This window comes from Typopeltis vanoorti, chromosome 4 (assembly GCF_054136105.1).
Source record: "Typopeltis vanoorti isolate ZY-2024b chromosome 4, IOZ_Tvanoo_1.0, whole genome shotgun sequence".
In the NCBI taxonomy this organism is placed as follows: Eukaryota; Metazoa; Arthropoda; class Arachnida; order Uropygi; family Thelyphonidae; genus Typopeltis; species Typopeltis vanoorti.
In genome coordinates, this window is record NC_143552.1 from 3,064,838 (window position 1) to 3,092,410 (window position 27,573).

The window sequence follows — 27,573 nt, forward strand, 5'->3', positions numbered from 1 at the left end:
TATCATGGTCTAGATCCTTCTCATTGTCTTCACAGTCTTTGTGATATGTCCTCAGGAGTTCAAATTTCTATCTACAATTACCCAAGATCCCTTACTTACTCCATTTCTTCCATTATAACTCCACCAAGTGAATGTGAAACATCCATTTGCAGATACCAAATTTCAATCCTTACATTTAACCCTTTCTGACCTGAATTTTTTTTTCCAAGTGAAAAAAATTTTTCTTTCTATTTATTTTGTCTTTAGGTCTAAAAAAAAGCAACAGTATCAAGTATTTTTCTGAGAAATACATTTCAGGATAGGAATTCTGAAATGATTCATTGAAAGTGAATCATTTCAGAATTGGAATCATCGCCACATAATATGGGCTATGAAAGCCAAGAAAGTTAGTGATTCCAATTGGAATCACTAGAGCAGAAAGGGTTAATTGTATTATACTGACATCCCCATTCATTTGCTCACTTTTCCAGTTTATTCAAATCTTCTTGAAGAGCTAAAACATCAGAACTATTTCTGATAACCCTCACAAGCTTTGTGTTATTTGCAAATAACTGAAACCTTCTGTAGTGCAGTGACAATATCACTGACAAAAACTCTAAACAGTACTGGTCCTGGTAGTGAACAATGAGGAACTCCACTAGTAACTTTCCTACTTCCTAATACTGATCCTTTATATCTATCAGCAAGTTAGTTACCAATCCAATAACCTGAGTATGTTAACTTTTCAACTTCCTAACCCTCATCTCTTATATATATATAACTTTCTGATATCTATAAGAAAGCCAGTTTCCAATCACCTAACTTGAGAAACCACTAACCAGAAATGTTAAGATCATCCACACAGGTTTCTCTATACATTTCCATGGACTTTGTACAGAGGGGTGGAAGATATAGACACAGAGATCCATGAAGATCTATGTAAATTAAGCAGTAAGATTCATGTTGGTAGGTGCTATTTATCTAATAGGACTTCAGAAGTTTTAGAAGCAGGTAGAAATGTAATTTTGCTTTAATTACATAATATAAAATTTACAACTTCATAACTTGTACAAAAGATTAGACTCATGATAATTTTTACTGCACTATTTACCTTTCCATTATCTGGAGGATCACCACTTCCAAATGTACTAGCCACTATGATAAATAGTGATTCTTCAGGAAAGTGCTCACATTTATACTGATCCATTTGTATTACCTGAAATAATAAACACAACAAATATAATATATAAGGAAACTATTTATGGAAGGTGTAAAAGGATAAGAAGTAAGTTTTTTAAATGGGATTAGTAGGAGAATGAAATGTATTCCCTGAGAGAATCGTGAAAGTGCAAGGTGCATTAGTTTATGGAGCGTTACAATGGATGTTGTACTGACCTCTCATGATGAGACTTGTGACTCCATGGAGATCAAGAAGATAATAATAATAAGTCATGATGAGAATTAAAGAAAAAAAAATCTTCACACATTTTGTTTATGAGCCTTTCATGTGAAATCAACAAATTTAAAAATGAAATTGAAACATCATGGTTTTGTATTTTGAAAGTGAATTATTTTGTCACCCTATTTTTTTTGCATTCTATTAATTATGGCAGCCATTTTTATTCCCCAGATCGAAAGAATTCTTACATTTCGAGTGGAATGGACTGCATTAATTAGTTGTAATAAATGAGTTTAAGGCGACTTATGAAAGATATTTTGTGTATAGAGGTTAGAGTGGGACTCTCTCAAATTAAGTCTTCTGACTCCATGGAAATTCCTGCATAATAATAATAATATTGCTTTTTAGTTACATTTTAACTGACTTACCTTAATAGTTACTATTATAATTATCTGAGATCTCCAGGGAGTCAAGGACTCATCGAGGGAGGCCATAAATTACCCAATCCAGCTATCATACCTTCCTTTAAATTCATTTACACTAGATGCACTCACTATCCCTAATGGCAAATTATTCCACTCACTCACTGCTCTCTGGGAGAAATACCAAACCAAGCTCTTATCCCTTTCTTGACTGAGAACAATCTTAACTTCCATGGATGCCCCCCCCCCCCCCCCGTGTTCTTTCCCTGCCTTCCATATAACGAAAAATTTCATCATTTGAAATGCTATAACACCCATTCAAAGGTTTATAGACCTCTTTCATTACTGTTAAGCAAAGTCTGCAATCACACATACTCGCAATCTGTCCTCATAATCTAAATCCCATAATCTGGATATAATCTTTGTAACTCTTCTTTGCACCCTTTCCACAGCTTCGTTATCCCCTTGGAACCCAAATCTGTGCACAGTAATCCATGTGTGGTCTTATCAAAGCCTTATAAAGAGGCAAAATTACTTCCTTATCCTTACATGTCAAGGTTCCTTCAAGGTGGTGAAGGTAACACAGAGGATTGCTGCAATAATGAGAAGGACACTAACCTGCAGAGATAAAATGGTTATCATTCCATTGTATAAGGCTCTGATCAGAGCACACTTAGACTATTTTTCTCAGATCTGGTCCCCAGGATTTGAGGGGGATAAATTAACTGTGGAAAGGGTACAAAGGCGGATAACAAAGATGGTATTGGTACTGTACAATGTTAGCTATAAGGATCGGCTGAGGTGGTGTGGACTGTAGAGTTTGATGGATAGAAGGAGAGGTGATATGATTGAGACCTTTAAACTGCTGAGAGGTGGTTACAGGGTTGACACTGGGGAGTTCTTTCGCTTTGTTGAACAGTGGGAGGGAGTCATAACAAGGGGCCATCCCTGAAATTTATGAAAGGAAACTGTGAGAAAGAGGGTGAGGAGTGGTTTCTTTGCATGGAGGGTGGTTGAACCATGGAATGCATTGCCTGATGGAGTGATGAGAGCGAGAACGGTCAATGCATTTAAGGAGTGGTATGATAGACTTTGTGTTTCCTAGGAGGGACCTCCCTCAATGCATCTTGATAGACTTGTGTTTCTTAGAAAGGACCTCCCTCAATGAGTCTTTATAGACTTGTGTTTCTTAGAAAGGACCTCCCACGATGAGTCTTTTGACTCCATGGAGACCTGAATAATAATAATAATAACAACATAGCAATTATCCTATGAGTTCTATTTTCAGCAGTTGTATTATCATTGTTATTATTATTGTTATTATTATTAATTGTTCTCTTACCAAATTCTATAGTTTTCTGCCTCTTATTGGTCTGATTATTTTTCTTTTTTTATAACTTTATCTAATTGTTTAATTAGATAAAGTTAAATTAGATTATTTAACTTTTTCTAATTCTTTTGCTGACTGCTTAAGAATATGCTTTAATCTGGAAATTTCGTTTGCCAATTTGTCTTCATTTATATCGCAAATATCAGTGGCATAATCAATTTTCTCAGTGGGACCTCATCCCCACTGAGAAAACACATTGTCTCTAGTACCTATATTAGATTATGCTTTTACAGTGAACTTGTTTTCAAAAGTTTTTCATGTGCAGGTTTGACTATCATAAATTAGCCATATGTCTACAAATATATTAGTAAATTCACTAAATATAATAAATGTTATCTAAAATGAGACTTCTGCAATGCATCTTGTAACTCCATACAGGTCATGAATACTGCTGCTGCTACTACTACTACTACTACTACTACTAATAATAATAAATCAAGTACTTTTCTATCCACCTTTGCTTCTTCTTCTTCCCTCATCAACTAATGGTTAGTAGGTAGCAAATGCCACTTTACTTTATTATTATTATTATTATTACCACGGGCTACTCCAGGAGTCCTTAGACTCATCGAGGGAGGCCCTAAACATCATGTTCACACAGCTGTTCAACATTCTCACAGTATCTATCATACCTTGCCTTGAACTCGCTCACTGTCATAGCACCCACAACAGACTCTGGCAGCTTATTCCACTCATTTACCACTCTAAAAGTAAAGAACCCAGCTCTAACACCCCTGCTAACCACGCTCTTGCCCAGCTTCCATGGGTGTCCCCTAGTTCTCCCACCACCAGTCCTGATCTCAAAAATATCATCTGAATTAATCCTATAGAATCCTTTTAGCAATTTGAATGTCTCAATCATATCTCCCCTTTTTCGCCTATCAACTAGTTTCTGCAACCCACAAATCTTCAACCTGTTCTCATATGGTTCATTCCATAGACCTGCTATCATCTTAGTCACTCGCCTCTGGATCCTCTCAACCTCCTCCCCATCAAGAAGGAACCGAGGTGACCAAATCTGGGCACAGTAGTCGAGATGAGGTCTTATCAGGGCTCGGTACAGAGGTACAATAACTTGTTTTTCTCTGCTCGTCAAGGTATTTTTCAACAACCAAGTGAGTTGATGAGCTGATTTAGCTACTTTCGCAATGTGCCCCCTAAACTTCATCTCCCTATCCACCAACACTCCCAAGTCCCTGGCCTCATCAATCTCTTGGAGTACAGTTCCACCAATGTGGTATACTGCTGCTAAACTTTTCACTCCGAAATGCATAACCTAACATTTTGTCACATTAAATTGACATCCATTCTCCTTAGTCCAGAACTCCAATCTATCTAAGTCATCTTGCAAGACTTTGACATCTTCTGCATTCACTATCGCCCTTTGAATAATAATTATATCCTTGCCCAACAGTAAGTATTTATATCTGTAAATGCATGTGTTATCAGAGCTAGATTACCTGTCTGTGGGATGAAAAATGAAAGTTTCCAAGCAAAAACCCTTGAAACCTCCCTATGAAACTGGGTTACTCACCTTTAGAAATCCCTGATAAAGGAGTTTTATGTCCTAGAGAAGTTAAAAGAAGTTAGGCCTTTCCAACAAATGGACTCTATGTATACTGACTGAGCTATAGACTCTCCACATTTACTATTTGGAGGAAAAGTGGTATGCATAGTAAAATATCAAATTGACAAGATTAGGTGTTGGATGCTATTCATAACTTATTTTAATGGCATTACAAGGCCAAACAAAACTAAATTATAAATACGCATTTATTAAATAGCTTATATTTCAATGGGTTTCAAACCAGCATCTTCAGAGAAAACAACACATTACAGTTTACACGTAACAATGTGTAACTGAAACAATTCAAATTGAAATATAGAAAATATCTAAATTCTCTAATGTTGTATAAAAGAAGCATTAGAGTTATGTAGAAGTTGATCTAAGGATGACGGTCCAAATTTTTAGCAAATTAATGCTGCCATACTTGTTAAGGTCAGGAGAAAGCTTCATAGCCACTGCTGACTCTAAAATTAATTTTTCTGACCTGTAACAACCTCTATATAGCACACTGGTATACTCCATCTAATCCTGTGTGAAGTGGGTGACCAAAGCATGGTCTGTTCAAAAAGGATGTTAAAAGATCCTCCTGTCTGTCCATAGTAGGCAAAGTCACAGGAAATTTCATACATTCAAAGGAGTTGAGTTCATTGCTTTATCGAATACGATGTGGCCTATGATTGTTAGCATTAGTGAAACCTGGCTATCAGAATCAGATATAGCAACTGGGATTGAGTGTAATGGGTACACTATTTTTAGGAATGACAGAAGAGGTAAGACAGAAGGGGGAATACTAATGATATTTGATGACTTGGTAGGAACTCAAGAAAATAATGATAGTAACAATGACCCATGTAGTGGTGGGTTTGAGACTATCTAGTGTGAAGTGGAGGATAACAGAATAATAATAATAATAACAGAACAAGCGCCTCCATAGTGCAATTGGAAAAACGACGGTACGTTGCACCCTTTGATTAGAAAAGGCCTAAGTTCGATTCTCGTCATGATGGGAGGAATCTTTATATGGACTTTTTCAATTTGAAGGTGAGTTAGCTGATCTCATACAGAGGTAACAGGGTTTTTTCTCCTGGAAACTCGTGTTTTTCATTCTGCATACAGACAAATCGGCCCTTCAGAACACATGCAATTTACAGACAAAAAATACTAGCTGTGGTGGTTGTGGGCAGTAGATGGCATTGATCCCATGTAGGGACACCTGTAACCCCCATCGGGTGCATCCCCTGGTGGCGGATCGGGGAATGCTCATCATAGTTTACTATGAAGGGTTGGAGGGAAATAAAATACCTCCCACGGACTAACAGGATAGCACTTCCCTCATAGGCCGGTCTGGGGCCCTCAAAGGTGGCAGCCCCACCACCAGACTCGGGTGCTGAAGGCTAATCTCCTGCACACCTTAAAATTTCACTCATTAAAAGAAATAACAAAGAGATAGCCAAACTGCCTAAATGGTTAATGACAAAGCGAGGAAAAAGGTACATGAGATACAGAACATGGAACGTTAAAAGTCTACATGGAAAAGAAAACGAATTAATAGATGAATTTAAAAAATCATGATTGGATTTGCTAGCAGTCACAGAAACAAAAAAGAAAGGTCAAGGTCGCCAGAAAATGAAAGATGGGTATATACTTTTCTATTCAGGGGTAAACCCAAGAGAATGGGGGAAAACAAGGGGTAGCTTGCATAATTAAACCAGATCTCAAAGAATATATTACTAAGTGGCAACTAATAAACAAAAGGTTGTTGACAATCACTATAGATTTTAAATCAGACAACCAAGTATTCACTGTAATTGTTGCATATGGCCCAAACGATAATGCCAATAAAGAAATTAAAGATGAATTCTTCGAACTCTTACAAAAAACAATTGAAGAAGTTCAAGGGCATATCATACTACTAGGAGACCTTAATGGCCGGGTAGGGAATCAAGTAGATGAAGAAACGAAACAAGTGTTGGGATCACAAGGAGAAATAACCCAGAATAATAATGGAGAAAGAATAATAAATCTTTGCCTTACAAATAATTTAGTAATAGCAAATAATATGTTCAAGCACAAAGAAATTCATAAGTTTACCAGGAAGGAGCCCAATAGAATTGAAAAATCTATAATCGACTATGCCATCATAAGCAGATCGTACTGGAAGTATACAAAAAATGCAAGAGTCTACAGATGTCCTGAAATAGGCAGTGACCACTACTTATTAGTATTGGAAACAATCCATAAAATAAAAGTTGAAAAATGTAGAAAAAGCAGCAAGGAAATAAATGTTAAGATAAAGAACTACAAACTAAAGAAAGAAGAAACAGCCATTCAGTATAAAAGTAAAATAGAAGAGAAGATGAAAGAAGTAGAAAAAGAGATATGTGAAGACTAAGATGTAGAAAACCTATGGTACAGGTTCAAAACACTTCTTCTGGAAACAAGCAAAGAAATTTGTGGTGTATCATTAAATAATAAACAGAAGAAACATAAAACACCCTGGTGGACTGAAGAACTAAAAGAAGAAATTAAAAATAAAAAGCAATTATGGAAGAGATATATAACATCAAAGCTGCAGGTTGATAGAGAACTATACAACAACCAAAGAAATAAAGTTAAAACCTTAGTGAAAGCAGAGAAAAGAAAATGCTGGGAAGACTTCGGACATACTTTGATTTTCTTTGGATAAGATCCAAAGAAAATCCTAGGGAATTTTTTAGCTATGTGGCCAGTAGGAGAAGAAATGACTGTGGAAGAATGATATTGTGGGATAAAAATGGGAATAGAGTGACTGATGCAGAGGACATAGTGGAATTTTTCAATGACCACATTATTGGAGTATTTCATCCTGGAGGAGTCAGTTTTAATGCTAGAGGGATAGGGCAGGTTCAAGGTTTAGAGGAACAGGAGGAGAGTGTGTTTCAGATACTGAGAACTCTGGATGTCAATAAAGCCTTGGGACTGGATGGTATTTCACCACGAGTTTTGAGAGAATGTGCTAGGGAACTGACAGTGCCTTTAACCTGGCATTTCAATGAAAGTCTGGCTTCGTCAAAGGTGCCCAGGGAATGGAAGGAAGGTAAGATAGTGCCATTGCATAAGGGTAGTAACAGACTGGAAGTGTCTAATTATAGACCAGTCTGTGTGTCATCAGTAGTTGTTAAGATCTTGGAGAAAGTAGTGAGGGACCGTATACAGCACTGGGCAGATGAGGGTAATGTTATCTGTGAGCGTCAACATGGTTTGTGAAAGGGCGCTCTTGTTTTAGCAATATGCTAGCCTTTTATAATAAAGTTACAAGAACATGAGATGAAGGAAAGGCATATACTGCAATTTTCTTAGACTTAGCAAAGGCATTTAACAGGGTGCCACACGATAAGCTGATATTTAAGTTGCAACACATGGGTCTGGATGTCAGATTGGTTATCCAGACCCATGTGTTGCAACTGGATTCAGGATTGGCTGTTTGATAGGTATCAGAGAGTTGTGTATGGTGGAGCAGTTTCAAGGAGACAGAAGGTTACAAGTGGGGTCCCACAGGGCTCAGTACTAGGACCTATATTGTTTAACCTTTATATCAATGACATTGTCAGTGGATTGCAAGGGGATATTCAGTTGTTTGCGGATGATGCGAAGCTGGGAAGGATTATTAGTAATAGTGCAGATGTGGTAGCCCTGCAAGAGGATTTGAATAAGCTAGATAGATGGGCAAATGAATGGGGGGGGGGTCTCCATTTAATGCAGCAAAATATAAGGTCTTGAGGTTTGGGAAACATCGATGAGATGCTGCATACTCTATGGGAGGAGATATACTGGAGGAAGTTGGGGAGACAAGAGATCTGGGGTTGATGATTGATAGAAACCTGAAGTTTATGGGACATATTGCAAAGGTGGTGAAGGTAACACAGAGGATTTCTGCAATTATGAGAAGGACACTGACCTGCAGAGATAAGAGGGTTATCATACCATTGTATAAGTCTCTGATCAGACCACACTTTTATCATTGTTCTCAGATTTGGACCCCAGGATTTGAAGGGGATAAATTAACTGTGAAAAAGATACAAAGACGGATGACAAAGATGGTCTCAGGATTGTACAAGGATAGTTATGAGAATCGGCTGAGGGAATGTGGACTGCAGAGTTTGGCAGATAGAAGAAGGAGAGGTGATATGATTGAGACTTTTTAAACTGTTGAGAGGTGGTTACAGGGTTGACACTGGGGAGTTCTTTCACTTGGTTGAACAGTGGGAAGGAGTGATGACAAGAGACCATCCCTGGAAGTTACGAAAGGAAACTGTGAGCAAGAGGGTGAGTAGTGGTTTCTTTGCATGGAGGGTGGTTGAGCCATGGAATGCATTGCCTGATAGAGTGGTGAGAGCGAGAACGGTCAATGAGTTTAAGGAGTGGTATGATAGACTTCGTATTTCTTAGGGGGAACCTCCCCTCGATGAGTCTTGCCAGACTTTATGTTCTTAGGAAGGACTTCCCACGATGAGTCTTTTGACTCCACGGAGGCCTGAATAATAATAATACTTTAGAACAAAATTTTAAAGGAAACCAAAAACTCTTCTATAATGTTTTAAGAAGAATGAGGTCAGAGAAAGAATGCCTCATAAGGTTTATCAAAAATAAGGATGGGAAGTTACTCACAAATTCCAAAGACATCATGGAAAGATGGTAACAGTACTTTCAAGAATTATTGGAAGATGCAGGACACGGAAAAAATAGAACCCTAAGAGCAAGACACACAAGCAAAATAGAAGATCAGAGTGAAGAAATTCATGCAAATGAACTATTAGCAGCAATAAATAAAATAAAACTGGGCAAATCAGTAGGCCATGACCAAATAACACCAGAAATGGTAAAGAATTTAGGAACGAAAGCCATAAAATTTCTTTTACACCTATTCCATGTTGTATGGAAAAAGAAAATTATTCCCAAAGACTGGGAAGTAGCTATAATAATCACTATATTTAAGAAAGGAGACAACCGCAAATGTGAAAACAAAACAGGAATTTCGCTTTTAAGCGTTCCAGGAAAATTATATACCAGCATTTTAGTAGAGAGGCTTAGGAATCAAATAGAGGACACACTGGATGAAATGCAATATGGCTTTCGAAAAAATAGAAGCACACAAGATCTTATCTTCAGTCTTAGACAAATATCAGAGAAAACATTGGAATATGGAAAAGAACTACATTCATGTTTTATAGATTTTGAAAAGGCCTTTGACTGAGTTCCCAGACACTTAATATGGCAAACATTAAAGAAAAACAAGATACAAGATAACTTAATAGCAGCCATACAAAGCCTCTACAAAAGTAACAGAAATTATGTAAGAACCTGTAATAATAGATCAAAAGAATTTGAAACAAATGTAGGAGTGAGGAGTGTATCCTCAGCCCTCTTCTCTTCATCGCAGTAATGGATGAAATTTTAAAGGCATGCCAAACAAAAACAAAAAAGTTCCACTTAGGATACAGGAAACTGAAAGAAACCAGGATTTCACAAATGGCTTTTGCAGATGATGTAGTGATTCTAGCAAATACAGCTGAAGATCTGCAGCACAATATCAACATTTGGTATGAAGAAACAAAGAAAAGGAATATGACCATAAATATAAATAAAACTAAAACAATGATCATATCTAGAAACCAACAAAAACACATAATAAAAATAGAGAATCACCAACGGGAACAAGTCCACTCCTTTAAATACTTGGGATCATATATACAAGAAGATGGTGGACTAGACACAGAAATTAACAACAGAATAAGAGGAGGAACAAAGCTATTCTATGCAATGAAAGGCCCACTCCTAGATAAGAAAGAAGTCACCCAAAATATCAAAATGGCAGTGTACCGTTCAGTGTTTCTACCAACATTAACATACAGCTGTGAGTCTTGGTGTTTAACAACAGGAAACACAAATAAACTACAAACAATTGAAATGAAATATCTCAGGAAAGTGGCACAAAAAACAAGACTAGACCGAATAAGAAATCAAACCATAAGAGAGTCTTCAAGTTGCACCTCTGAATCAATTCATAACACAAGCCCAAATGAGATGGTTTGGACATCTTAATCGAATGGAAGGAAGAATAGCAAAAACTGTATACGAAAGCCAGAAAATAGGAAAAAGAAACATAGGCAGACCCAGGAAAGATTGGCAAAATGAAATTAAAGAAAAATTGGAAAAGAAAGGAATTAACTGGAAAGAAGCAAAACAACAAACCGTGGACAGGACGGCATGGAAATCTCTTTGGCAAAATCTCGACGCTTAAAAGCAAAAGAGATCATAGACAAAGAAGAAGATGGCATTGATGTAGGTGATTGGTAGTAGAGGTTCTGGAGACAGAGTTGTATGGTGGGTGTCCTCCCATGATGAGTCTTCGGACTGCTTGGAGATGTCACGAATAATAATAATAATAATAACAGAACAAAATATATGGTGGGGTGTTGCTACGAGGTTCAGTTGCAGGGGATGAAGAAATGCATCACCAATTTAGCCTTATGGGTACTAAATAAGTGATCATTATGGGTGATTTTAATTATCCAAACATTAACTGGGTAGAAGAGAAATCTCATGATAAGAATGATGAGAAATTTATTGACTTTTTGCAAAACAACTTTCTCAAGCAACATGTGAAAGAAGAAACACATTAGATTTGTTCATAGTGTCAGAAAAGGGTTAAAAATATTACTATATTACTATTTTACCACCAGTTGGTGACAGTGATTATGTCTTGCTTTCTTGGGAAGTATCTAATTATACTGATGTTCCCATAAGAACAGGTTAGATGCTGAACTGGAAAGCTGGAAATTGTGATCAACCTAGAATACTATCTTTGATCTTATGGTATCAGTTACTGAAAATGAAAAATGTCAATAATGCATGGAATCTTTGAAAAAGTGCTTAAATGAAGCGATACCTAAATGTATCCCTAGTGTTCAAAGCATAAATAGGTTGGAAGTGAAATGGATGTGCAACCTTATTAAGCAAGAGATCCACAAGAAGAAAATTATGTGGAAAGAATATCATGACAATAACATTGACAGCAGTTATGAAACATATAAAGCAGAAGCCAGAAAAGTAACAAGTATTGTATTGTTCAGAATGCTAAATTAGAATATAAAAAGAAATTGGCTATGCAGACTAAAGGAAACCCAAAAGAATTGTATCATTATGTGGCAAGTAAAAGAAAGAATGAATGTGGAAGAATGCATGAAGGTGAGAGGTTGAGAAGGGTAGGAAATCAGTGTCAGGATCAGGAAAACAGTAGTGGTCAGACTGAAGAGAGGGATGTGGTATAGCAGTTAAAATAGAAAATGTTGGTGACGGTAAAATGGCCTCAGGGACACAAGGATTGTTATGTTTGTACACAAATATAAAGAGTATTCAAAGCAAGAGACTTGAGTTTGTTGCATTGATTGAGTCAGTATGCTCAAAAATAATTGGAACAAGTGAAACTTGGTTGCCTGAGGTGGATGTGATGTCAGGAACAGAAGGATGTATAATTTTCTGGCATGATAGAAATGGGAAAAGGAGAGTGGGAGTGCTGTTAATGATTGCAGAGGAATTGTGTCTACAAAGTGTGGAAGTTGATAGGGCATGCACAGATTATGAATATGTGCAGTGAGAAGCTGAAATAAACAGGTTAGTATATCTGATAGTATGCTGTTATACTATTATTATTATTATTATTATTATTACGGGTATCTCCATGGAGTCAGTAGACTCATCGCGGGAGACCCAAACTAGCAAAACAATATCTGTCATATCTCTTCTTGAATTCATTTACAGACGAAGAGCTCACAACTAAGTCAGGCAATGAATTCCACTCATTCACCACCCTCCAGGCAAAAAACCTTGTTCTGACACCTTTGTTAACCACACTCTTCTTTAATTTCCAGAGATGACCTCTTGTTCTTTCATCACTATCACACAGCTGAAACATTTCCCCTGCATCAATGCTATAAAAACCTTTTAGTAATTTGAATGTTTCTATCATATCCCCTCTTCTTCGCCTATCAACCAATCTCTGCAATCCACAAGCTCTCAATCTATCAATGTAGGGAGCATTTTTTTATATCACTCACCAACTTGGTCACTCTTCTCTGAACTCTCTCCACAGCCTCCTCATCTCCAAGGAATCCAGGTGACCAGACCTGAGCACAGTAATCCAAATGTGGAAGTATCAATGCTTTATAAAGGGGAATAATAACCTCTTTATCTCTGGATGTCAGTGTGTTCCTCAACAACCAAGTAATCCTATGTGCAATCTTGGACAACTTAGCAATGTGTCCTCTGAACTTCATCTCCCTATCTACCAATACCCCTAAGTCCCTAGCCTCATCAATCTCTTGGAGTACCTTTCCATCGATGTAGTACACAGCTGGTAATCTTTTAATCCCAAAATGCATGACTTTACACTTTTCCACATTGAACTGACATCCATTTTCTTTTGCCCATTTTACCAGCTTATTTAAATCCTCCTACAAACTTTCAATATCAGCTTGATTTTTTATTGCACTATACTAAGGATAGGGAAGGCAGAGAATACTGATTGTGAAATGTTTAGGCAAATTAGTTGGGCATGTAAAAAAGGAGGTGATCCTGCTGGGAGATATTAATTACAGGAATATAGAATGGAAGGAGGAGATAGTGTATGGGAACAAAGAGAGTGAGTTTTGAATTTCTGAGAGATAAACATCATAAGTAGCATGTGGCAGAAAATAATCTTTAATGTTTTGGATTTGGTGATAACTTCACAAGATGTATTTGTTAATGAGGTGTTGACACTGCTGTCGGTTGGTGAGTGATCATGAGGTGCTTGGGAAGTGATGACACAAGAAAAGGCTACTGCCAGAAAATGGATATACTGTATGTGGAAGTACAAAGCAGGTGATTATAGGAAACTCTGTAGTTAGAATCAGTACATTGAGTAGATGAGCTGAGTGGAAAAGATGTTGACAATGCATGGAAACTATAGGAGCAAAATGGATGAACAGTGAAATCAATCAAGCTGTGCTGAAATAGAAAATGCTATGGAGGAGGTACAAGAAGGTTGGTAGTGATAGGATCCATGAAGAGCATGAAGTACAGGCTAGGATGGTGATGAACATAATAAATAAAGAAAACAAGAAGTATAAGAGGAGACTGGCTGGTCACACCAAGGTTAATTGAAAGAATTTCTTTTGCTGTACAGCAAGCAAGTGAAAGAATAAAAATGGCAGGCTGATACTGGATACTAGTTGGAAGTTTTTCACTTGATTATACTATAAATTAAAGATGTTAAGAAATTATATTCTTGGTTTAATCCTTTATCAAAGTGTAAGCAAACAAATTTTGCTCCTGAAGTAACTTCAGAACTGAGCAATTCATATATAGCTAATGATTTGACATCGCTTGTCTGAGTATGCCATAATACAAAGCATATATCCATACGGACATATATAATGCTATGCGTTATGGACAGGCCACTACCGAAACTGGTTTCAACCTTTATTCAGGGTTCATCAGTAGGAGCCAGACCCAGAAGTGATGTCAAGTTTGAAATAATGCAGGAGTCATATTTCCATATATAGTAACCAAAGGTGTCACACCTTACTACTAAAATACTCTGGATTAGAGATTGATGTTGGAAGTTTTTTCACTTGGTTATATTAAAAATAAAAGATGCCAAGAAATTATATTCTTGGTTTAATCCTTTATCCAAGTGTAAACAAAGTTTGCAATTAAAGTAACTTCTGGACTGGGCAACTCGTACATAGAAACTAATGACTTGACACCACTTGCCTTAGTATTGCATAATGCAAAGCATGTATCCTTATAGACGTGTATAATACTATGCATTATGGGAAGGGCCACTACCTAGACTGGTTTTGGCCTTTATTGAGATTTCATCAGTGGGAGCCATACCCAAAAGTGATATCAAGATTGAATTAATGCAGAAGTCATATTTCCATATATAAGTAGCCAAAGGTGTCCCACCATATTACTAAAATACTAGATTAGAGATGGATGTAGAAAGTTTTTCCACATGGTTATGCTATAAATTAAAAATGCAAAGAAATTATATTCTTGATTTAATCCTTTATCCAAGAGTAAGCAAATAAAGTTTGGCTCCCACTAATGAGACCTCAATAAAGGTCAAAAGTAATCAGGGTAGTGGCTTTTTCCATAATACATAGCATTTCCCATAATACATATCAAGTCATTAGCTTACATATATCAGTTGCACAGACCTGAAGTTACTTCAGGTAAAAACTTTGTTTGCTTATACATGGATAAAGGATTAAAACAAGAATATAATTTCTTGGAATCTTTAATTTATAGTATAACCAACATCCATCTCTAATCCAGAGTATTTCAGTGGTAAAATGCGACACTTTTGGCTACTCGTATATTTAAATATGACTTCTGCATTACTTCAACCGTGATATCACTTCTGGGTCTGGCTCCCAATGATGAAAGCTCAATAGAGGTCGAAACTGATCTAGGTAGTGGCCCTTCTCATAATGCATAGCATTATGCATGTCGTAAGGATATGTGCTTTGCATTATTGAATACTAAGGCAAATGATGTCAAGTAATTACTCCTATTACTATTACATAACACCTCCAAGTTCAAAAACTCATAGAGTGAGGGTACCTATAACTCTCTGTCTCCACCACCTACAATGAACCACAACTACCTTCATCATCTACACAATGCCATCTACTGCCTACTACAAGTATTTTCACAGACAATCACAAACATCCATTCCCACCGCAGGATTGGAACCTGCAACCTTTGAATGGAGAGCGGATATGCTAACACGGCCTACCTGGCCAGCATGATTACCTTCTATATATAAGTATATATTCTATATATGGGCATAATTAGCTTCTATATATAAGTTGCCCAGTCCTGAAACTACTTAAGAAGAAAACTTTGTTTGCTTATACTTGGATAAAAGATTAAACCAAGAATAAAGCCTTGAAGAGTAAAGTCATTAAGTTAGGGATACATCAACAGGCACCTGCATACTCGATTGGAAGAGCTGTAGTGGAGGAAATAGGGGAGACAAGCGATCTGGAGATGATGTTCGATAAAAACCTGAAATTCAGGGGGTCATGTTGCAGGGGTGGTGGAGGTGACCCAAAGGATTGCTGCAATACTGAGAAGGATATTGACCTGCAGAGATAGAAGAGTTATCATTCTTCTGTATGGGACCCTGGTCAGACTGCAATTAGACTATTGTTCTCAAATTTGGTCCCCAGGATTTGAGGGGGTACGTAAATCAACCGTGGAGAGGGTGAACGGAGGCAGATAGAAGGGATAGTTTCAGGACTGTATAATGTTGGTTATGGGGACCAGCTGAAGGAACTTGAACTGCAGAGTTTGGTGGATAGAAGAAGGAGAGGTGATATGATCGAGACTTTTAAACTGTTGAGAGATAGTTACGGGGTGGACACTGGGGAGTTCTTTCATTTGGTGGAGCAGTGGGAAGGAGCGATGACAAGGGGGGGGGGCATCCCTGGAAGTTACGAAAGGAAGCTGTGAGCAAGAGGGTGAGGCGTGGTTTCTTTGCATGGAGGGTGGTGGAACCGTGGAATGCATTGCCTGATAGAGTGGTGAGACCAAGAAAAGTCAATTAGTTCAAGAAGTGGTATGATAGACTTTATGTTTCCTAGGAAGGATCTCCCACGATGAGTCTCTTGACTCCATGGAGGCCTGATTATTATAATTTCTTGGCATCTTTATATGGTGAATAATCATGGCAGTAGAATAACAATTGCAAAAGATATACTAGAATTATTGCATGAATACTTTATCACTGTATATCATACTGGTGTAAACGATGTAGTGCAATATATAGAAGGGAAGCAAGTATTAGGAGAATTGGAAGTGAAAGAATAATAGATGTATCAGGAGTTGGTTGGGTTAGATTTAATAAGGCTGTGGGAATGGATAACATATCACCACATATTCTTAAGGAATGTGCACCACTGTTGGCTATGCCCTTGACCTGGCTATTTAATGGAAATCTTGCAGTGGATAGGGTTCCTAAGGAGTTGAAAGAAGGCAAAACAGAACCACTTCATATGCATGCTTAGGACAAGTTTCCAATTATAGACCAGTCTGTATAACTGTGGTCGTGGTCAAGGAGTTGAGAGAAAGGTTAGAAATAGAATACAGAATTGGGTTGATGGACACAGTATTCTTTATGATGGTCATGGATATGCAAAGGATAGGTCCTATTTTAGCAATTTCCTTGCATTTTATGATAGGGTAACAGGTGTGTTAGATAAGGAAGATTCATATACAGTTATATTCTTGGACTTTGCAAAAGCATTTGATAGATTACCACATGATAAGCTGGTGTACAAGCTGCAGAACATGGGAATAGAGATAGTATATTAGATTTGAAATTGTCTCAATGAACAATACCAGCAGGTTGTGTATGATGGAGAATTGTCTCAAAAAAGGAGTTTAACCAGTGGCATGCCTCAGGGTTCTGTTCTTGGGACGCTGCTGTTTGACTTGTTTCTAAATGATATATCATTTACAAACATTTAGCCTGGTTGGCCAAGTGGTTAGCATATTTGCTCTCCAGCCAAAAGGCTGCGGGTTTGAATCCTGCCGTGGGCATGGATGTTTGTGATTGTCTGTTAAAATACTAGTGGTAGTGGTTGAAGTAGATGGCATTGGTGTAGTTGCAGTTCGTTGTAGTTGGTGAATTGAGTGGTGGAGACAGAGTTGTAGAGTAGATGCCTCCCTCAATGAGTCTTTGGACTCCCTGGAGATGTCAAATAATAATATAATATTATGTGGAATAAGTGGGGATCATGGGCTGTTTGCTGATGATGAAAAGTTGGGAAGAATTATAAGTAGCACTGTTTATGTTAATTCCCTTGAGGAAGATTTGAATAGACTTTTAACTTGGACAAAGGATGGGATTGTAGTTTTAATATCAATAAGTGCAAGGTGTTGCATTTTGGCGTGCAGAAATATAGGGCTGTGTGCTATATCGATGAGGAAGTGGATAAGATTAGAGATTTCAGATGATAGTTGAAAGGTGACTGAAGTTTAGTGGGCATATTGCTACTGTTGCAAATACTGCACATCATAGGGCTGTCTTGATAAGAAGTATGCTAACACATAGGGATAAGGAAGTAGTTGGCCACTTTATAAAGCATTGGTCAGACCACACTTGGACTATTGTGCTCAGGGTCACCTGGTTTTCAGTATGATGTGGAAACATTGTCAATTGTGGATTGCAGAGTTTGGTGGAGACATGGTGAAAAGAGGTGATATGATAGAGATGTTTAATTTAGTGAGAGGATTTTAAATTAAATGGGATTATAAAAAGAGCAGAACGCAAGAGTGGAAAAACAAGAAGCCATCCTTGGAAGTTATGTAATATGGTGAAGAGGGGTGTGAACAGTAGATTTTTTTTGCATGAAGAATTGTTAGTAAATGGAATGAGTTACCAGAATTTGTTGATAATGCAAGGAGTGTTAAGGATTTTGAGATTTGGTGCGATAAATATATTGTCAGTTGAATGAACCTCCCATGATGAGTCTGCCGACTCCATGGAGGGTGCAATAATACTGAATGCAGATGGTATACTACTGTCAGAAGCTATGAGATTGTTCAATTAATGGGTGCTCACTTTGCTAAGATATATCAACCAGGTGTATGTAACTTGGTGCAAAGTGCAACTGCCACATTGGATGAAGAGTTAGAGGTGCTTGAAAATGAGGTTGTAGAACTTGCATAACCTGGATAAGAATTTGTCTATAGGGACAGATGGAATATCAGGACGTTTGCTAAAGAAATGTTTGATAGAATTGGCAGGCCTTTCACATGTTTGTATCAATTTAGGAATTATACTACAGGAATGGAAGGAATGCATCATAGTTCCATTGTGCAAGGGTGGTGCAAAAACTGATGTGTCTAACTACTAACCTATCAGTATCTCTGGTGTGGTTGTGAAGATTTTAGAGTAGTTGGTAAGAATTTATATACAGAAATGGGTAGATGAACAAGCTATACTCTGCAAGGAGTGACATGGGATTACTAAAGGAAGGTCGTATTTTAGCAATCTGCTGATATTTTATAACAATGCAACAGCTGAGTTGGATAAAGGGAATGAATACAATATGCTAATGTTGGGTTTTGCTAAGGCATTTGACAGGATACCCTTACAAAAGGCTGTTGCATAAACTGGAGAATATGAGATTGAAATATAAACTTTTGACTTGGATCATTGGATAGTTGAGAGACGGATATCAAAAAGTGCTGTACGGTGAGTGTGAATCTAACAGATTTAAGGTGACCAGTATTGCACCTTAGGGTTCAGTTCTTGGGGCATTGTTGTTCAATCTATACATTAATGATATTAGATATTAGGAAAGATCTAACTGGAGACATGCAACTGTTTGCCGATGATACAAAGATAGGAAGGCAATCAGGAGTGCTACTAATATCCAACACTTAAAAGAGATTTGAATAGGCTGAAAATTTGGAGACACAAAAATGGCTATCAGTTAATGTTAATAAGTGTAAAGTTATGCATGTTAAAGATACCAAGCTATTTTAAACCTGGTTTTACTCCATTTCCCAAGTAAGCAAACAGAAAAACAAGTCAAGTTTGCGCCTGCAAGTGTTGCAAGTCTAGCTGACCCTGTACGTAGTGCAAGACCAAGGCAACTCATGGTAAAAGTAGAATAAGCTCTGATCACTAATCTTAATATTTATCCTTAATGCAAAACACATCTCCTGGAGATGTATGATGCTTTGTATTAAAGGCAAGGGGCCACTACCCAGACCGGTTTCGACCTTTATTGAGGTCTCATCAGTAGGAGCCAGGCTAGAAATACCAAGATTTTAGTAATACAGAGCTTATAAGTATTTTACCAGAACAAGTTACCATAAAGTGATTTAACCTTATTAAATAAAAATCTCAGGAGGAGATATAAATGTAGAGAGTATTTTACCTTGGGTAGTGGCCCCTTGCCTTTAATACAAAGCATCATACATCTCCTCCAGGAGATGTGCTTTGCATTAAGGGTAAATATTAAGATTAGTGACCAGAGCTTATTCTACTTTTACTATGAGTTGCCTTGGTCTTGCACTACGTGCAGGGTCAGCTAGACTTGCGACACTTGCAGGCGCAAACTTGACTTGCTTGTCTGTTTGCTTACTTGGGAAATGGAGTAAAACCAGGTTTAAAATAGCTTGGTATCTTTAACATTTATTATACCCAAGGTAAAATACTTTCTACATCTAAAGTTATACACTTTGGCATTAAGAGATTTCCAGCACATATTATGTTAGCGGGGTTATGCTACGAGAAACTGATGAGACTAGGGATTTTGGCATAATGGTGCATAGGAATTTTGGAGTTCAAAGGTCACATAGCAAAAGTTGTAAATACAACTCAGAGGTTAATTGCAATGTTGAATCAAACCTTGACATGTAACAATAAGGAAGGTCGAAACCAGTCTTGGTAGTGGCCCCTTGCCTTTAATAGTTTTAATAGCAATGTTTCATAGCCATTGCTATGAAACATTCTTTCTGACCTTTTAATAACTTTATAGCATATTGGTTTTTATCCATCTAAAGCTGTGTAAAAGGTGTCTAAAGTGTGGTCTGCCAGTCAAACTACATCTCAAATTAGCAAATTTGATCCACTCTCCAAGGAAAACCTACATCTTCTAGCATATCTTGGAAGTATTATTATTATTATTATCCGAGATCTCCAGGGAGTCAAGGATTCATTGAGAGGGGCTATAAATCATCCAAATCAGCCGTTATATCTTCCCTTAAATTCATTCAGACTAGACACACTTGCTACCCTTAAAGGCAAAATATCCCACTCACTCCACTGCTCTGTGAGTGAAAAACCTACCTTTTATCCCCTTGCAGACTGTAAACAAACTTAACTTCCATGGATGCCCCATGTTCTCTACCCACCTTCCATATAACAAAAAATTCCATCATATGATCTATAACACCCATTCAGAAGTTTATAGACCTCTATCATATCACCTCTCTTTCTCCTGTTAACCAGAGTCTGTAATCCACATACTAGCAGTCTTTCCTCATAATCTAAATACCATAATCTGGATATAATCTTTAGCCCTTCTTTGCTCTTTTTCCACAGCTTTAGATGGATAAAAACCAATATGCTATAAAGTCATTAAAAGGTCAGAAAGATTATTATTAAAGTCAGCAATGGCTATGAAACATTCTCCAAATCTGCATGAATTTGCTAAAAAGGGCACCAAATTAAGACTATTTGAGATTACATCTTTTGTCCATTACAATTTGAATTGTTTAACTTACATATTGTCGCAAGTAAACTGTATGATGTTTACTCAGAAGATGCGGGTGATTTGAAATCCAGCAAAATATAATCATTTAATAAACAACTTTTTATAATTTAATTTTGCTTGTCAATATAATATCTCTCTCTCTCATTCACATTGCATCCATTCTTTCAAGTCTCCTAATTGCTTCTTTCATGCTTCATAACTCATTCCAGATATGTTCCACTTTTCCTGACATTCACCATCCAAATCAACACCAACAATACCATCTTTCAAACCTACTGCACTAACTAATTTTATGTTCTTATTAGTATGCCACTCATCTTCCTCACCCTTGATCATGCTATGCATCTGTTTCAGTTGGCATTCACTCATTTTTGACAAACATTTACAGTATATATTTATAAACTATAAAATTTATTTTTTAAAATGAAATTGTGGCAATTTCAACCTCTCATTGAAAGATAAGTTTATTAGATTTTTTATGATTATTGTGTAGCCAAGTATTTATGTCAGATTTTAAGTAAAGTTGCAAGCAATTTTACCATTCCTAATAATCTGGTAGACTGCATTACAGATGTACATTATGATTGATTAGTATAAGGAGAGAAAAATTAGAATATGAAAGGAGACTAGCACTGCAATTCAAGAATCCAAGGAGATTTTTTACTATGTAGCAAGTAGAAAGAAAAAACTGGAGAAGAAAAACAATTGCTGAAATACTGAGTAGGATTGTGACAAGCAGAGACAACAGAGTAACGGCTCCATTGTATAAAGCTGTGATCAAACCACATTGTAGATTACTGGTTACAAGGATTTGAAAGGGATGAAATAACCTTTGAGAGGGTGCAGAGATGGATTGTACAATATTGGTTATGAGGACTGACTGAAGGTATGCAAACTAAAGAGTTTAAGTGGATAGTAGAGCAGGGCAGGAAAAATAAATAATAGAGATATTTAAATTGATTCTCGTAGACAGGCTTATACGTTGGTTATGCATTTCTAAATCACTTAGGGAATTGAACAACGTAGATCCGAATATAAATTAAATTATACTTTAATAAATATTTCCGATATTTCTGCTTTTGAAAATATTGCCGAAATATCGGAAATATTTATTAAAGTATAATTTAATTTATATTCGGATCTATGTTGTTCAATTCCCTAAGTGATTTAGTAAAGATATTTAAATTGTTCAGAGGAATTTACCCAATTAACAATGGAAAGATTTTTCATATGGCACTCATGTCAACAAATTGAGGGAAAGGACAAGAAACCATTCCTACAAGTTGCAAAAGGAAGTAGTAAGTCAGAGGTGAAGTAGAAAATTTTGGAATGGAGAGTGATAGGAGCAAGGAATGCATTGCAAGAGATGGTGGTGAAAGTACATGGAGCCATAAGACTCATCACAGAAGCTCCATCCTAGACAACACAAAGACTGTTATACAATATCTTAAATTCATCCATTGTTTGCACTTTCAAGACCCTCAGTTTTTGCATAGAGAGTGGTAGGAGCATGGAATGCACTGCGTGAGAGGGTGGTGAAAATACAAACAATAGATTAGTTAAAGAAGAGGTATAATTGACTGTGTTGTTTAGGTTGCATCTCCAGCTATGAGTCATGACTCCATGGAGGTTGAAAATAATAACAATAATAATATAAGATGTAACAAGGCATGAGTCTGACTGATAAAGATCATTGCTTCATTGATGGCTTTGTTTTTATTTCTTGTCATTGCCATTTAAGATGGATATAATTTCTAGTTTCAGAGTGTGCTGGATTTCTTAACAGCACACATGCAGTTGAGAAATTAAGAATATGTGGATTTCTGCCAGAAATGCAAGTTCGTTAGATAAAGAAGTGTGTGTATGAGAGATTGAATAAGAATGAGATCACAATTAAGAGGAAAAATAGAATGAATCTATTCTGAAGAAGAAGAGTACAGTTGGAAAGAGAAATAGGATAAGAGAGAAATTAGAAAGGTTGAAACAAGAAATGAAAGATGCAGAAAAGGAGTGGTCGTTTAAATGTGGCAGATGCAAAAGTGACAAGTATAACTGAAAACATAGTGAGGAAAGGTTGATAGATATGAGGCCAAAGCAAATTAAGACTATGAGATTAGACAAACACAAACACGTTCTTCTGGTCTCTTTCCCTGTTTTCCAAGAAAAATCCTAACTTTCAGAAGAAATACCCTGCTACCACTATATGAGACTGGATTAAGATGAAAAGCCATTATAAAGATTCTTTGCATCCTATAAGGCAGCGCTTCGCAAACTGGGCCACGGCCCCCTTGGGGCCCATAGGTTTTGTTGAGGGGGGCTGTGAAATAATGAAAACGAATTTAAAATGTTTTAAGACTAAGTAGATTTTTTTATTTTAAAAGAAACGTATTTAACTTTTATTATTTCTTTTTTCTTATTTTTTATATTTTAATGGAAAAATGCACACATTGGTGTTGGTTCGCAAACTTTGCTTCCTGCGTATTTCGGTGCTTAATGAATATTAGTAAATATTGCTTATTCATATGTTTCATTTCAAAGCAGTGGTTAATTGTATTTACTTCGAATGCTCTCCAGGGAAGCTCCAAATCTTCCTGTCCCTTTCATCAAGCGTTCTTAATCAGGGACTGTTGATATTGACTTTATATACATATCAAAACTCGTTTTATATTATCACTGTCATCCGAGCTAGTTTTCTGTTACCAATAAAAGTTTTGCATATACTTCACACATGAAAAAAAGCTTAAACAAGTTCATGTGGGGAGATAGTAACTCGCTTGCAGTGGTAAACAACACACCTCCTTAACAGTCACTATACTGCAGAGGCAATAAAAACAAGTACTTTTATTATGCCAGTAAATAAGGTATGAGCAGTCTGTGTAATATATTTCTCAACAAATAGTGCAATTAGAGACAACTGGGATAAAAACACACTAATAATGAATCACATGTCCCCTCATACAGAAACTATGCTGTATAGACTGAAACAAAACCATATGTTGCATGGACAAACACAGAGTCTAACTAAAAACTATTGTTATTAATTAGATGTGTGTGAGTTCAATTTCGCAAGGCAGCAATAAAATTCAAGGAACGTGTTAAAATTCGTAAAAGTGTTAAAACTAAGTAATATATATATATATATATATAATGAATGTTATGGCAGTTTCACATATGGAATTCGGTTGAAGAGAGTTAGCATTTCAACTCAATTGTCAGTTATGCTTTTATCTTTCAGTTGCACAATCTTTTGTTAATACCACACCAATCATATTATTATTATTATTATTATTATTATTCAGGCCACCAAAGAGTCAAAAGACTCATCGAGGGAGGTCCTTCCTAAGACATAAAGTCTGTCAAGACTCACTGAGGGGAGGTCCCCCCCTGAGAAACACAAAGTCTATCATACCACTCTTTAAACTCACTGACCGTTCTCGCTCCCACCACTCCATCAGGCAATGCATTCCACGGCTCAACCACCCTCCACACAAAGAAACCACTCCTTACCCTCTTGCTCACAGTTTCCTTTCGTAACTTCCAGGGATGGCCTCTTGTCATCACTCCTTCCCGCTGATCAACCAAGTGAAAGAACTCCCCAGTGTCAACCCTGTAACCACCTCTCAACAGTTTAAAAGTCTCAATCATATCACCTCTCCTTCTTCTATCCACCAAACTCTGCAGTCCACATTCTCTCAGCCGATCCTCATAACTATCCTTGTACAGTCCTGAAACCATCTTTGTCATCCGTCTTTGTATCCTTTCCACAGTTAATTTATCCCCTTCAAATCCTGGAGACCAAATCTGAGAACAATAGTCCAAGTGTGGTCTGATCAGAGACTTAATATGCACGTTTTAATAACTTGATATGCAGGTTTTAATAACCTGCCTTTGCTGTCTGTTTCGCGTTAGGCTTAATTACCGTAAAGGGAGAAAAGTCACAAAAGAGAAAAATGTTCCTGGTCCGGGGATTCCCTTATTCATGTAATATTCACTAATTTCATGTTATCAGTCTGTGGTGTGCCAGTATCGGTAAGTGGTGATATTATTTGATCGATTCTACGTTAAAAAATTTAACCCTGAGATGGATAAGTGGCTGATAAAAAATAAAAAAAATTCCCGTGAACAATCAGAAGAAGCAGAAACAGACTCAAAAAAAAAAAAAAAGGACAGTATTTCAAATTTTACCAGAACAGCCCGCATCGTCTTCAGAACCAAACGGTAAGAGGCAAAAAATGTAAAAATTGCATTTGATTTTTGCAATATTCGCTGTGTATGTTTTGTATTGAATATAAATACAATAAATATTATAATAATATATCTCTCTATTACGATTTTTTTTCGAGGGGGCCGTGAAATATTTTAATTTTTGCAAAGGGGGCCCTGACATCCAGAAGTTTGGGAAGCACTGCTATAAGGGATATGCCTTTCCAATCTATATGCATCATCAGTAACCAATCATGGGAAACTTGCATGTAGAAATGCCTAAGTGTAAAGAAATGCCTAAGTGACTATGAAGTAAGATATAGATATGGATGAAGTAACAATACTAATGTAGAACCAATTCAGAACCCTTAATGTATTTGAGAACCAATTCAGAACCCTTAATGTATTTTTGTAAAATCTGGAATAAAATGGTGGTTGATAATTTTTTCAGTGATTTTTGGAATGTAGATAAAAATTGAGAGTTTGCTTGATTGTTAAAATCAGTCTACCAAAAACAGAATATTTCTGGATAATAATAATTATTACTATTATTATTAACACCAGACCTCCATGGAGTCAAAAGACTCAACACGAGAGGTACATATTGTCACACAAAGCCCATCAAACCATGCTTAAAACTCATTCATTGTATTTCCATTCACCACAATAGTAGTCAATGCATTCCACTCACCAACTACTCTCGATGCAAAGAACCTGCTCCTGCTCACACTCTCTTTATATAGCTTCCAAGAATGTCCCCTTGTTCATATATCACTATACATGCATATACTACTGTATATGCATCTCCCTTCTACCATTCTATAAACCCAGTAACAACCCTTTACCAACTTAAATGTCTCAATCATATCCCACATCCCAAAGATCAGTTATCACCTTGGTCAGTTTTCTCTGTATCCTATCCAATATATCTTCATCATCATGAAAACCACATCTGTGCACAATAATCCAAATGAATCTTGATCAAGTCTGTATGTAATGGAATCCCAACTTCATTTCTGCAAGTTAAGGTCCTCTGCATCATTACCATAATCTGATATGGCGGCTTCACAACTGGTGTTATGTGACCTCTGCACTTCAGATCCACCATTACTTCTATGTCTCTTGTCTCCTCAACTTCCTCCAACATTTCACCACTAAGTGCATACTTTGCATCCCATTGTTATCTACTAGCATCATACTTTGTAACATTGAATTAACAGTTCAATGTTGTAAAGTGTAATTTTGTCCACTGATATGATATACTGCTGCTTACTCATTCAAGTCCTGTAAGGCCACAACATTTTCTTGATCTTCATCATTATTTCCACTTTTGCATCATCTGCAGTCATATATCATCAGATGAACCCATCCCAATATCATTAATATACAAATTATTATTATTCAGGCCTCCCTAGAGTCAAAAGACTCATCATGGGAGGTCCTTCCTAGGAAACACAAAATCTATCACACCACTTCTTGAACTAATTGACCATTCTTGCTCTCACCACTCATTCAGGCAATGCATTCTACAGTTCAACTACCCCTCCATGCAAAGAAACCACTCCTTGCCCTCTTGCTCACAGCTTCCATTCGTAACTTACAGTGATGCCCCCCCCCCCTTGTCATCACTCCTTTCCACTGTTCCACCAAGTGAAAGAACTCCCCAGTCTCAATCCTGCTGTACCTCTCAACAGTTTAAAAGTCTCAATCATATCACTGCTCCTTCAACTGTCTACCAAATTCTACAGTCCACATTCCCTCAGCCAAGGAGTGGGTCCTTTAATTTAATAACAATGATCCCAGAACAGATCCCTGCGGCACACCATCAGTGACTTTCCTCTTCCGAGATACTGCATCCTCATACACAACATGCTGATACCTATCTGAGAGCCAGTTACTTATCCAAGTCACTAATCTGTCACCCATTCCCATCTGCTCCAGTTTAATTACCAACTTATGGTGTGGCAAACTAACAGAAACCTTTGCAAAATCTAAGTATACTACTGTATATGTATCTCCCTAGTGTAATATAATTGTCATCTTGTCATGGTACATAATCAACTTGGTAAAACACAAACTCCCTTTAATAAACCCATACTGACAAATACAGACAATACTGCTGTTATCAACATGTTTTTTTATCCTAACTCTCACCAACCTCTCCAGTACCTTAATTACACCTCCAGATATACAGATTGGACAATAATTTGTGGACTTAGCCCTATCACACTTTTGTGAAATTACTATTATTATTATTATTCCTGACACCTCCAAGGAGTCTGAAGACT

At 36.9% G+C, this 27,573-nt stretch overlaps 1 protein-coding gene across 1 annotated transcript in view; it reads right to left on the reverse strand.

Annotated features, from left to right (window-relative positions):
- Positions 1-27,573, reverse strand: part of LOC150107076 (nitric oxide synthase, inducible-like) — a 317,964-nt gene that overhangs the window by 176,888 nt on the left and 113,503 nt on the right. Inside the window, exon 8 of the mRNA XM_090391607.1 lies at positions 1,091-1,195. Within this exon, the coding sequence (XP_090247733.1) occupies positions 1,091-1,195 (105 nt within the window). The remainder of the gene's footprint in view (positions 1-1,090; positions 1,196-27,573) is intronic.